At 43.5% G+C, this 13819-nt stretch overlaps 1 protein-coding gene across 1 annotated transcript in view; it reads left to right on the top strand.

The window, feature by feature from the left end:
* Positions 1-13477, top strand: part of LOC143767685 (uncharacterized) — a 52516-nt gene extending 39039 nt beyond the window's left edge. The window contains exons 3-9 of the mRNA XM_077256169.1: positions 6017-6180; positions 7257-7406; positions 7536-7715; positions 7799-7922; positions 8004-8101; positions 8300-8390; positions 11294-13477. Coding sequence (XP_077112284.1) covers positions 7335-7406; positions 7536-7715; positions 7799-7922; positions 8004-8101; positions 8300-8390; positions 11294-12486 — 1758 coding nt within the window. The 5' untranslated portion in view covers positions 6017-6180; positions 7257-7334 and the 3' untranslated portion in view covers positions 12487-13477. The remainder of the gene's footprint in view (positions 1-6016; positions 6181-7256; positions 7407-7535; positions 7716-7798; positions 7923-8003; positions 8102-8299; positions 8391-11293) is intronic.
* Positions 13478-13819: the final 342 nt, after the last annotated feature.

The raw sequence follows: 13819 nt of genomic DNA on the forward strand, positions 1-13819 counted from the left end.
AGGTTGCCGAGGCCCAGAGCTGCCACCAGATTTCGGCCATTGTCACACACTACCATTCCTGGCTGGAGATTCGCTGGCACAAACCACACATCGATCTCCTGCTTGATGGCATTCCAGAGCTCCTGCGCTGTGTGGCTTCGATTCCCCAAAGAAATTAATTTCAAGACTGCTCATGTCGGTCGTAACAGGTAAACGTTCACGGGTCCATGTGGAAGTGGACTGTGACGGCTCCTGCAGCGATGATTCTGAGGAACTTGTGTATGAGGAGGAGTCAATGCGTACAGACTGCATTCCTGCAATCCTTGGAGTGGGCAGGACACGTCCTGTGCCACTCGCACGATCTGTACCCGGCTCAACAACATTAACCCAATGGGCTGTGAGGGAAAGGTATCGCCCCTGTACATGGTGACTGGTCCACGCATCGGTGGTGAGGTGGACCTTGCTACTGACGGCATTCCGTAGCGCGTGTTTTATGTGTCCCTCCACATGCTTGTGCAGGGCAGGGATGGCTTGCCTGCTGAAATAAAAGCGGCTGGGCACATTGTACTGTGGGACTGCCAATGCCATCAAGTCACGGAAGCTGTCAGTCTCCACCAGCCTGAATGACAGCATTTCAAGGGACAGTAGTTTTGCAATGCCAGCATTCAGAGCCTGTGCTCTGGGGTGGTTTGCCGAGAATGACTGCCTTTTCTCCCATGCCTGTATTACCGATGGCTGTAGACTGGGCTGGGAGTGTGAGGATGACTGGGAACGTGGTGCTGTGGGTGAAATTACAGTGGGTCTCTGGACAACAGTGCCAGAGGTTCTTCCATTGCGATCCTGGGAGGAAGCCGAACCAGTTGTGTGTGAGCTGGAGGAAGAGGCAACGCGAGCTGAAGAGGTGGTAGCTGCCGCTGTTGGTTGGCCTAGGTTTTCAGTGTGTTTTTGTAACTCCACCGCATGCCTGGTCCGCACATGTTTCCACATATTTGAGGTATTGAGGTTGCTGACATTTCTCCCTCTTTTGATTTTATGATGACACACCTTGCATTTGACAAAGCAAATGTCATCTGCAACTGTGTCAACAAAGGACCAGGCACTGCAAGTCTTGGGAGCGCCCTTTTTGGCTTTTGGAAGAGGCATGCTCCTAACGGGTGCCGAGGTGGAGGCTACAGGCTCCGCAGTCTTCCCCCTCCCTCTCCCTCTTTGGCCCATTCGGGGAATCTCTTCCTCAGAGCTGCTCCCACCACCTTCCTGTACCTCACGCCACAATGGGTCAAGGACCTCATCATCTACACTACCCTCTGCCACCAACTGCTCCTCCTGGGTAGTCTCAGCAGCACAGCATGCATCAGAAAGTGGCACCTGAGTGTCATCATCAGATGCGTACTGCGGTGTGGTGACCGGAGGCACTGGCCCACCCGCCTCTTCAGAGTCAGAGAGACAAAGCTATTGCGCATCACTGCACACTGCCTCTTCTTCCATTTCTCCAATGCTGCTTGGCTGGCCCCCTATTTCCAAGCCAAGAGATTCAGAGAACAGAAGTAGAGACGGCTCCTGTCCTGGGCTCTATGACTGCCTGGGCAATTTGGCAGGTGGTGAAGAGACAGATGGGTGCTCTCCAGTGCTCTGTGCCTGAGAGGATGTGGCACTAATTGAAGTCGATGCGTTAGCTGCCGTCCATCCGACAACGGCTTCAATTTGGTCTTCACGCAGCAGCGGTGTACGGCGCTCTCCGACTAAGCTGCGTATGAAGGACTGTTCCCTGCTGAAACTGGGTGATGATGAGTCACCGGTGCCCGCAGCAGGCACAGAATCCCCACGTCCTCTCCCTGCTCTGCGCCCACGCCCACGTGCCTGAACAGCTCCTAACAGGTATAAGAAACACTTATTTTCTAAAGTGTGGACTAGACTTTAATATGAGCTAATGTGGCCTACACAACTGTAAAGTGGTGTGTTTGGTGAACTTTATTATTTTTTTTTTTTGGCAGAACTGACTACAGGGCGAGCTGCACTCACACGGACACCGTGCAGACAGCCGTAAACGGCGCTGCAAGGCCCAAAAATCCTCCTCTATGTTATCCTATGTAGTGTTTTTCCACAATTTAGCTGGATACGGGTGGAAAGCCACTAATAGGAAATATTTGAAAAAATGTGCAGCAGGCTGCACTATTAGCAAAAAGGGACAATGTATTTTACGGTATGAGGCAGTGACGCACCCTGAGCTGGATACAACCGGCTGTGGCTGCACACAGACTACAGGGCGAGCTGCACTCACACGGAGACCGTGCAGACAGCCGTAAACGGCGCTGCAAGGCCAAAAAAACCTCCTCTAGGTTATCCTATGTCGTGTTTTTCCACAATTTAGCTGGATACGGGTGGAAAGCCACTAATAGGAATTATTTGAAAAAATGTGCAGCAGGCTGCACTATTAGCAAAAAAGGACAATATATTTTACGGTATGAGGCAGTGACGCACCCTGAGCTGAATACAACTGGCTGTGGCTGCACACAGACTACAGAGTGAGCTGCACTCACACGGAGATCGTGCACACCGCCGTAAACGGCACTGCAAGGCCCAAAAAACCTCCTCTAGGTTATCCTATGTAGTGTTTTTCCACAATTTAGCTGGATACGGGTGGAAAGCCACTAATAGGAATTATTTGAAAAAATGTGCAGCAGGCTGCACTATTAGCAAAAAAGGACAATGGATTTTACGGTATGAGGCAGTGACGCACCCTGAGCTGAATACAACCGGCTGTGGCTGCACACAGACTACAGGGCGAGCTGCACTCACATGGAGACCGTGCAGACTGCCGTAAACGGCGCTGCAAGGCCCAAAAAACCTCCTCTAGGTTATCCTATGTAGTGTTTTTCCACAATTTAGCTGGATACGGGTGGAAAGCCACTAATAGGAAATATTTGAAAAAAATGTGCAGCAGGCTGCACTAATAGCAAAAAAGAACAATGGATAGAACAGTATGAGGCAGTGAAGCACTCTGAGCTGAATACAACCGGTTGTGGCTGCACACAGACTACAGAGTGAGCTGCACTCACACACACACACACACACACACACAGACCTTGCAGACAGCTGTGAAAACAGCGCTGCAAGGCAAAAGCAAGGTGAACACACAGCGGTTGCTAAATTAGCCTGGGGAAAGCACAATGAAGCAAATCGCTATCTCAACTGGCCCTCAGTCAGAACACAGCGTCCTATGCCTAACTGAATTCACAGCAGAGTGAGCCCGAAATGGCGGTAGCATTTTTTATAGTGCATCATGACATCATTTCAGCAGCCAATCACAGCCTTGCCAGTAGTTACATGCCCACCATGCTGAACAGGATGTTCCCACACTTGTATTCATTCCTCATTGGCTGAATTCGTGCAGTTTGAATTCTGGGAACTTCCGATTCCGGTATCCGATATGGGGTAAATATCGGAACTCGGTATCGGAATTCCGATACCGCAAATATCGGCCGATACCCGATACTTGCGGTATCGGAATGCTCAACACTATTTGTAAGCCAAAACCAGGATTGGAACAATTAGAGGAAAAGTATAAAAGAAACATATGCACCACTTCTGCATTTATCACCCACTCCTGGTTTTGGCTTACAAATACGGATGTAAAATACTGACCAAATACTGCTAGTGTGACGGCAGCCTTAATCTGCTTGAGTTCTAGCTTGGTGCTTTGCTTTTTCTTCTGTGTGTTTAATTTGAGCAGTGCTGGGACCTCTGGCTCTGCTAGTCTAGTTTGCTTTTCAGTTGGTTTCTGCAACCTTTTCTGTGCTTTCTATTAGGAGGTGACCCTTTTTTGCACCCAGTCCTTATATCTTTCAGGGACCCCCTTCCCCCTATCTATAGGTCTTCGCTTGAGATTTAACTAGGATTGTCGGTGGGTCTATTCGCTAGGAATGGGTTGCCCACTCCATCATAGAGTATCAGCCTAGTCATAGTACAGGGTCAGTTTTCCCCCTTCTACCCTAGTCCTGTGTTGCAGTTCGGTAACAGTTTTTACAGCCAGAAAGAAGTAAAAAAAAAAAAAAAATCCCTCTCGGATATCTGCAATATGAACAGCGTTCAAGATCTTGCTCAATGCCTGCAAGGGTTAACTTTGGAAGTTGCCAGCTTACAACAGCACATGAGTAAATGCCCTGGAATTCACTTTGAAGAACCTAAGATGGGTTTGCCTGAATGTTTTTCTGGTAAACGACAGGAATTTTTTCGTTTAAAAATGCATGTTTACTTTATTTTTGGCTTAGACCCAGGTCTTCAGGGGCTGAATTACAGTGTGTGGGTATTATTATGTCATTATTGCGAGGTGAGCCGCAAGTTTGGGCATTTTCATTGCGTCCGGAAGACCCTTGTTTGATGTCAGTAGAAGCGTTTTTTTCTGCTATGGGGGTATAATATGATGATCCTGATCGGGTCACTACAGCCGAGGCAGAACTCAGACGGCTGAAACGGTTCTCGCAATGCTGAGAGATATTGTACCCAGTTCAGACGATGGTCTGCAGAAGTCAGCTGGAATGATCCAGCACTCAAGAGTCAGTTTTTAACAGGTTTGAATGGCAGGGTTAAAGATTTACTCATTGCATATCCTGCACCTGCTATGCTTGAGGCTGCTATGCAGTTAGCTATCCGGGTGGATAGAAGATTGAGAGATAGACAGAATAAGGAGAAGTTTTCAATTTTGCTGGATTCTGTCTCTCAGGAGAGTCCTGTTGACTGTGGGGAACCGATGCAACTTGGGGCAATGTCCTCTCGTTCCCAGGAAAGGGAGAGAAGGTTCTCTGAGGGGCTATGCCTTTATTGTGGTAAGGCTGACCATTTTATTAAGCAATGTGAAGGACGCATAAGCAAGGAAAAGAGGAAAAAAAAGGTAAATCAGAATAACCCTCCCTTTCGCATTGCATTTTTACGGTGGGCAGGAGTTGGTGACTCTAGGTTCAGCACCTGTTCACACTTATTCTATGTTTGGATGCAACGGTCATTTTTTTGAAATTTGGACAACAGTGTTAATCTGCTTGAGCTCTAGCTTGGTGCTTTGCTTTGTGTTCTGTGTGTGTTATTTGTGCAGTGCTGGTACCTCTGGTTCTGCTAGCCTTAGTTTCTGTTTTCTATTGGTTTCTGCATCCTTCTCTGTGTTTTCTACTAGGAGGTGAGCTCTTTTTGTACCCAGTCCTTAGTTCTTTTAGGGAACTCCTTCCCCATATCTATAGGTCTTCGCTTGAGATTAACCTAGGATCGTCGGTGGGTCTATTAGCAAGGAATAGGTCGCCCACTCCATCGTGGGGTTTCAGCCTAGTCATAGTGTAGGGTCAGTTTTCCCCCTTCTACCTTAGTTCTATTTTGGAGATCCGTAACATTGCATTCACTTCATGGGCAAACTTTCTGGTAGTAAAAAACCCCATAATAATGGGAACTTTGGTTTCCTGTGGCCATCCAGTACATTGGTTGAAAGGGTTATTGGGGTGCGTGTAACTTTGGGGCAGGGCAGGCCTTGCATTCAATGCATAGACTAACAGTATGCCAGTACCAAATAAATAAGAATGAGAACTTTGGTTTCATGTGGCCATCCAGGACGTCTGTTTAATGGGTTATTGGGGTGCATCCAAATTTGGAGCAGGCCTTGCATTCAATGCATAGGCAATAACAGTATAGGAGACCCACTGTTTAATAATGGGAACAAAGCATAGCCGGCTGATGGCTCTCTAAGAATAGTGAGGGCTGACTGCGGGCCCTATACAAATAGACTTTGTGACTTTAAGAGTCCCTCCTTCATAAAGGATACAAGATGTGTCTGATGATGTGTCACACACCACATGGCCAAATAAGGTTGTTAAATGTTAAAACGACTTTTCCCAGTGAATGCATTTGTCTTGGTTGAAAGCAATGCTAAGGCTGGAGACACGCTAGCGAATAAAAAATCGGTCCGATTTAGATGCAGGAGAGTCGGACAAGTGTAATGCAATTGTCATGTGAGTGTCATGCTTTTTTGTGCGAGTACAATCCGATTTTTCACACCTAGCACCAGATTTACATCCGAATGCAGTTGCGCTGCCCTTCGAACTTACAGCGCTGGAGACGCTAATGAAGGAAGAGGAGGCGGCGCTCGGCGCGCAGAGGCCCTGAGTGACGGCTGTGGTGCATCTGTGTTAGGGGGGAAAGACCTGCCCCCCGGACGATTTCAAGGTATGAGGGATAAATTTGATATACGATTCTTTCAGCAGTGGCAGGAACAAGAACTAAAAGAGCCACCTTGTCAGCAGCTTCTTAATGCACAGCTGCCGGAATACTCACCGGGATTGGTCATCGCAGAGGGCAGTGAGTATTCATTGCTCTTCAGTAGCATGCAGTGTCAGCCATCGGCTTCCTGCTGCTGCTGGTGGTCAGATGTGCCGATACTTAAGAGAAATGAATATTCAGAATATTCATTTCTCTTAAGTATCAGCACATTTTATATATAAAAGATAACTTATTGGATGCTGCCTCTAGCCCGGCCTGATAAACCTTCTTACATTGCAGGCCCAGATGTTTAATGTGTTAAAAATTAATAAAGTTTGTCTTCTGCTTTTTGTATGTTTTTTTCCTTTTACGAGAATTGTTGGAGCCAATTTCCTTGTGAAACATTTTAATATCTGCTTTTTCTGGTGTTTTTCTTGTAATATAGGAAAGTCTAAGGCCATAAATAAACCCCATAAAACACTCTAGATGGAGACTTTGGGATCAGATAATTTCTGTCTGTGGTATTTGTGGAAACAAAAAAGCTTTTATAAAAGCCTCAAACTTCTGTGTGTGAATCAGACCTGAGATCTAACGTGATAGAAGATTACAGTGCGGGGAAGACTGGAAACCTTCATATAGACGGCCGGTGGGGATGGAGTCAGTGACCGACTCTGGACAAATCTGTTTCTAGAGCCGTAGTAGAAGATGAAGATGTCGTCCTCATCATGAAGTAGTTATTTCTCCTGTCACGTGTAATGAATATCTCCTGCAGTATTACTAATGCCGATTCCAGTGCCGGTAAATGAGACGAGAATTAGCGTTATGGAAGACGAGTCTATGAGAAACGTATTCAGCTGCCGACTCCGAGGAAGAAACCGCTTGTTGTCTGTGGCCGAAAATATATAGGTTTTATTAGTAGATGTAAAGAAGAAAACTAAACACTGTAAAATAATAAATCTCATGTTTCCCCTTATTATCTCCAGTAATAGTATTATTACACAGGATTTTATGATGTTACATCGGCTCATCTTCTTCTCATTCAGGTCTCTACAATATCGGATCATCTCAGTGAAGATCTTCTATAAAAGAGAATTTTCCTGATTTACCCATCAAAGATTGATATGGACGGAGACGAGATGGCGGAGAGGATATTACACCTCACCCTAGAGATCCTCTTCCGTCTTACTGGAGAGGTGAGAGATTCTGATGACGTCACATTAGATCATTCTTATCTATGGGAATAACAGAAGGACAGAACTGGAGAGGTGAGGTCTCTGGAAATGTCTGTAGTAAGATTTATTAATTTGTCTCTCCATAACCAGGATTACACATTAGTGAAGAAGACCTCTAGTGAGCGCTGTCAGGACCCTGTGTCTGAGGGATGGGGAAGAACCCTGAGCCCAATCACGGGACCTCCACATCACCCCCTGATACATGAGGACATCAATGACCAGAAGCTCCTAGAACTCACCTACAAGATGATTGAGCTGCTGACTGGAGAGGTGACACTGCTTGGAATGCTGGGACATCATACACTAAAGCTATGATGGGATCAAGGGGATGACGATATCATTGTATGTGTCAGGTTCCAATAAGATGTCAGGATGTCGCTGTCTATTTCTCCATGGAGGAGTGGGAGTATTTAAAAGGACATAAAGATCGGTACCAGGACGTCATGATGGAGGTTCCCCAGCCCCTCACATCACCAGGTAATAGACAGGACTAAATACACACGGCCTATAATTCTGTATGTAAAGAATGAATTCAGTCCCTGTATGTTTTTCCTCCAGATCTATTCAGTAAGTGTACAAAACCAGAGAGATGTCCCCGTCCTCTTCTTCCACAGAACTGTAAACAAGAAGATCCCAATCTTCCTCAGGATCATCAGGTAGATGGAGAGATGGTGTCATGAGAACTCCCCTATAATGTGTAGACGGCTGTGAAGGTCTTGTGCTCAGTCTTGTTTTATCCCCCAGTATTCTATGTTTTACACTTGTGTAATGAGAACGGTGGAGATGGCAGGATTAGAGCTGATCATAGATGTGACTTCTCCATCTGTCTGTGACTTTTACAATATTTGTTTCAGGGTGAAGATCTGACCCATATTAATACTACAGAGACATATGTGAGGGGTGATGAGTGGTGTAAAGAGGAGATTCCTACATATGACTACCCAGGTGAGTAGTAACCACTAAATAAAAGAAGTCATGGATTCCTCTCATTCCCCTCCTGTGGCTGCTTTATCGGTGGTGTAGCCAAGCTATATCACAATCATGCGATCATCATTTTTGCCTCTTGAGCACAATATTCTCCTCCACCCAAAACTATTCAAATGACTTTGGTCATTGAAAGCCCTTTTCTATAGAAGGTACAACCTGGAGGATTCACCTACCCCCTGGGATTAGAAGATACTAACCGTTACCTGCCCAGATCTGTAAACTACAAAGTAAAATGACAGCATACTTAGAATGTGTGGACAAGTTAGAAAATCGCTTGAAGAAAATTATTGTCATGTTCCTGTAAGAGAAAGTTTAGGGTAATGATGCTGTTGGTTTCCTAGAATCCTGAAATCTTATTGGAAGAATCTACCTTCTCTCCCTTCTGTGCTGCTGAATGTGCTCATATGGTCCCTACAAGACCAGGTCCAATTTTTCTGACCAAACTTCACTTTTTTGGTCCATAACACAAAATGTGCAGTGAGGGCTAAGTGTGAATTTCTGTACAATAACAACAAATCCTGGTTTTATGGATTCACTACACATCATAAATTCCATTATGTTTTCAATCCTTAGGAATTCAGATTACTGCACAATTTCTCCTGAAATGGAGATCACTAATACCTTCTCTACTCTGCTCAGTACTCATTCTGTCTCCAATGGACCACTAAAAATTAGTTCAACTCCTAGGAGTTTAGTATGGGAGTTCTCCCCTCATACATACGTTCTTTTTGGAGATCTAACTTGTATTTTTATTCTTCTTTTTTTCACAGGTTCGTTCTGTATGATAGTTTGATTGTGGTGGGATCGGCCTGCCTCAATTATGGGAGTCTGTAACTCCCTGATAGTCTTTAATAAAAGTTCTCCATTACCTCTTCCAAATGCACAAGATCTAAATTTAAGACACCTCAGCTCTGCAGTATTATAAAAAGTTATCATTTTAATGTCTAATATTTCTTCAAGAAACTCATCCAATAGAAAATATTGGCCCTTACAATAGTTGATATTGCCAAGAGCTACCGAACCCCATACTGTAATTACCCCAGAGAGGTTTCACCACTACTCATTTATTACTGATGAAGACTGTTGAGTTTGATCATTTCAGTAGATGTGTTATCTTTAGTCACAGTTTTTGACTACAGTAGTTAATGCCCCAAATTCTCTAGTTTAACCACTTCCCACAGCCTGTTTTTTGTTCCTAATCAGGCCCCAATTTTAAATCTGATGTGTGTCTCTTTATGTGGTGATGACTTTCAAGTTCTTCACAAAGAATAATAGAAAACAGATGGACCTTACAAATTATTTTCCAACTTCTCTTGAATCCGACAATACCCTACATAAGGTTGTACACTACTGCCTGGGCACATGACAGGTTAAGAAGGGAAGGAGTGCCATTTTGCTATTTGAATGCAGATCTTTCTGGATAAGTTTGCAGACACAATGTATTAGGAGCACTGTTAATGGTCACTGGAAGCTCAAAAGATGGCCACCATTAGCAGGCTTGATGCTTTCTACTTAGATTTGCACATCCCATCCCAGGGAGTACCTTGCTCATCACCTTTTAACCTCTCTACAAGGATTTGGACTTACACAGAGACCCCTAGGCTTTTGCTACGGTGTTACCTGTTGTAATGTGGCATGAGATGGCAAGAATAATAGTCAGATAGCTGGGTCAGAACAACGAGGACAGAGAAAATACGAAATCAACAGATGCAAAAGTATTCAGTTAGGTGGCCAGGGTCACAACAGGAAACAAATATGCCAGCCTGGAGCTGAGCATAGAGGATTGAATCAGAGGAGAACAAGGCTGTATCTGGCAGTTTCTGGCAATATGCTTCAGACGGGTGTGGTACTTTTCAATTGACTGAAGCAGGGAGCAGATTACTTCAGCTGTACAGCACATACACTCATACTGCCATACTGGATGATACTACTGGTCCCAGGCACCCTAATCTTATTGGCTGGACAGACCCTGTGCCTCCGAGGGCCTCTGGTTCCCATGAGTCCTCCATTACCAGCACCGCCTGCTGAATGAATAAGGCGGCTCCTGGTGACAGAAGCAGATGTTGCAGGAGCAAATCCCAGAAGAGATGGGGCACTGTTTGCAGAAGCACTAATATGACAAAAGGGCAGAAAACCAGAGCAGTAGAAATCCCCATAAAGTAACTCCATTTTGGAAACTAGAACCCTGAATGAATTCGTCTTTAGAAGTAGGGAATATTTTTACTCCACACTTTCCGGGAATTAGCGTGCAGTGGATGTTGGAGAGTGAAAATTGCACATTTGCTGTTTTATTACCCAACACATAGTGCCCAGATTGTGCTCCAGGAGACACACACCGTGAGTTAAGTGGGTTCTTCTCACTATAGTTATGCTAAACACATGGATGCTAAATGTGGTTTGGGTGCACTGCAAAGCTCAGAAGCAAGGGGAAGATTTGACTTTGGGAGAGCAGATATTGCTGAATTGGTTTATGGTAGTCATGTTGCTTTTCAGGACCTTTTGAGCCACTAATAATGTGGAAACCTCTGTTTTTCCATTTACAGATGATGGACCTGAGTGGGGACTTGTTTTTTGTGAGATGAGTCAACGTTTTTATTGCTGTTATTTTCACCTACATAACATTGTTTGGTAGCTTTTTGTTTCATAATTAGGAGTCAGAATGCTAACTGTTGAACACCATGCTCTACTGGTTCATCCTATGAGGTTTTCTATTACACTGTGAACTGTCATTGCCTTGGTGAATAGTTTAATATTTTTACATATCTTGTCATTCTTATGAACAGCTTAAGTAAAAATGTTCAAAAATATACAATTCAAGGATACTTTATTAATACAATAACAATTGGTTTAATTCTTGGCAGATAATTGTACCAGGAGATCAGAAGGAGAACTAACATATTCAATTTTTAAATCGGATGATCTTGAAATTCTACAGTATACAATTGGAGTGAATTCCATTACTCCAGATATACCATCATCCCTTCACAGCAAAGATCTGTCATCTGATTCTTTAAAGCAGGTCCTGTCTTCTGATTCATTACCGACTACTAAGGAAAATCATAGTCACAAAATAGACATTAAAAAACAATCTGCTACTAAAGGAAAGAAGTCATTTTCATATTCAGAATATGAAAATAGTTTTCCCCTTGAAAACTCTTTTCTTAAACATCAAAAAATGAACACAGCAGAGAATAGAATTTCTTGTTCCAAGTGTGGGAGATGTTTTAACCGTAAGTCACATCTTGTTAGACACCAGCGAACCCACACAGGGGAAAAGCCATTTTCATGTTTAGAATGTGGGAAATGTTTTAACCAGAAATCAGACTTGGTTACGCACCAGAGAATTCACACAGGGGAGAAGCCTTTTTCATGTTCAGAATGCTGGAAATGCTTTAACCAGAAATCAAATCTTGTTAAGCACCTGAGATCCCACACAGGGGAGAAACCTTTTTCATGTGCAGAAGAATGTGGGGAATGTTTTAGCCGGAAAGATCAGCTTGTAAGACACCAGAGAACTCACACAGGGGAGAAACCTTTTTCATGTTCAGAATGTGGGAAATGTTTTTTATGGAAATCAGTTTTTGTTAAACACCAGAGAACTCACACAGGGGAGAAGCCTTTTTCATGTTCAGAATGTGGAAAATGTTTTACAGATAAATCAACTCTTGTTAAACATCAGAGAATTCACACAGGGGAGAAGTCATTTTCATGTGCAGAATGTGGAAAATGCTTTAGCCGGAAAGAGCAACTTGATAGCCACCAGAGAATCCACACAGGGGAGAAGCCTTTTTCATGTTCAGAATGTGGGAAATGTTTTTTATGGAAACAAATTCTTGTTCAACACCAGAGAACTCACACAGGAGAGAAGCCTTTTTCATGTTCAGAATGTGGGAAATGTTTTCTAGATAAATCAACTCTTGTTAAACATCACAGACTTCACACTGGGGAGAAGCCTTTTTCATGTTCAGAATGTGGGAAATATTTTCGAATTAAATCAACTCTTGTTAAACATCAGAGAATTCACACAGGGGATAAACCTTTTTCATGTTCTTAATGTGGAAAATGTTTTACTTGGAAATCAACTCTTAACATCAGAAAAGTCATACACGTGAGAAGCCTTTTTCCTGTTCGGAATGTTGGAAAATTTTTACTGAAAATCTTCTTAAAGGGGTTATCTACCACTAGGACATCCCCTTGTCATTCTTCATGTTTGGACCCATTAAAATAAAGACACTCATGCTCACCTCCCATGCTGTCGCCGTTCCAACGGTGTCGGGACATGCGTTCAAAGAACTCGCATAAGGCTGTTACATCACACTAGCCCTGTGCATAAATAGTGTAATTTACTGTCACTGTACCTGGACTGTGGGGACATTACACTGTATAGAGTTCTGTTGGGTACATTATACTGGGGTCTGTGGTGACATACTGTGTAAGGGCCTGGGGGATGATACTGTATACTGGAGGCTGTGGGGATACCAAACTTTTTAGGGGCTGAGGAGGGACATTATACTGCTGTCTTTGGTAAAATCACACTGTTTTGATGGCTGTGAGAGAAATTATACTGGTGGCTGTGGGGACATCATACTGTACAGGAGTCTGAGGTGACAAAACTGCATAGAGTGATGTGGTGGACATTATAGTGGGGTCTGTGGTGACCATCCAGTATTTTGGGCTGTTAGGCACCCTAGGTTGACACTCGAGAAGGAAATCTGCACAGTAAATCTCTAAGGGTACTTTCATATTACGTAAGTGTAGTCCGTCTAATGTATACGTTAATCATATCTGTCAAACGAAGTATGAAATTTTTCTATATTGGTCTAATTTTTCAAGTAAAAAGTATGCATTAAATGTAACCCAATACGTTTGGCCCCTTTTGTTAATAGGACAATAAAGTGTTTTTTTATTTTGAAACTGGTGTCTCTGGCTATTTTTCTTGTCAGAGTAGGGTAGACATTCTTGAACAACTGGAAAGGCTGCGAGCAGCAACATGATTGTGTCTCTGCTTGTGAAATATCACTTAAAGCTATTGCGTCAGAGGCAGATCAGACATCATGGAAGAAGCCAAACTTGGGTGCATCCAGTGAACTCTGTGCGCAAAAGATTTGGTGTTTTCCACACCCTTTATTACCAATTGTGATTTTTTTTCTGGAGAAATTTGAAAATTATCTTCAAATGTCCATTGAAACCTTTGATGCTCTGTTATCCAATATACATCAATAAATGCAGCGTCAGGACACAATGGTTCGTAAAAGCATTAATCGAGAACGATTAGAAGTGACACTGTGGTAAATAATTTAATTGTTTTTTTTATTGTAAATATTTTTTTGAAATTTCCATCACATGCACAATTTACTATAAATCTGTCACTTGAATGAAGTAGATAA

This window comes from Ranitomeya variabilis, chromosome 4 (genome assembly GCF_051348905.1).
Source record: "Ranitomeya variabilis isolate aRanVar5 chromosome 4, aRanVar5.hap1, whole genome shotgun sequence".
Taxonomy (NCBI): domain Eukaryota; kingdom Metazoa; phylum Chordata; class Amphibia; order Anura; family Dendrobatidae; genus Ranitomeya; species Ranitomeya variabilis.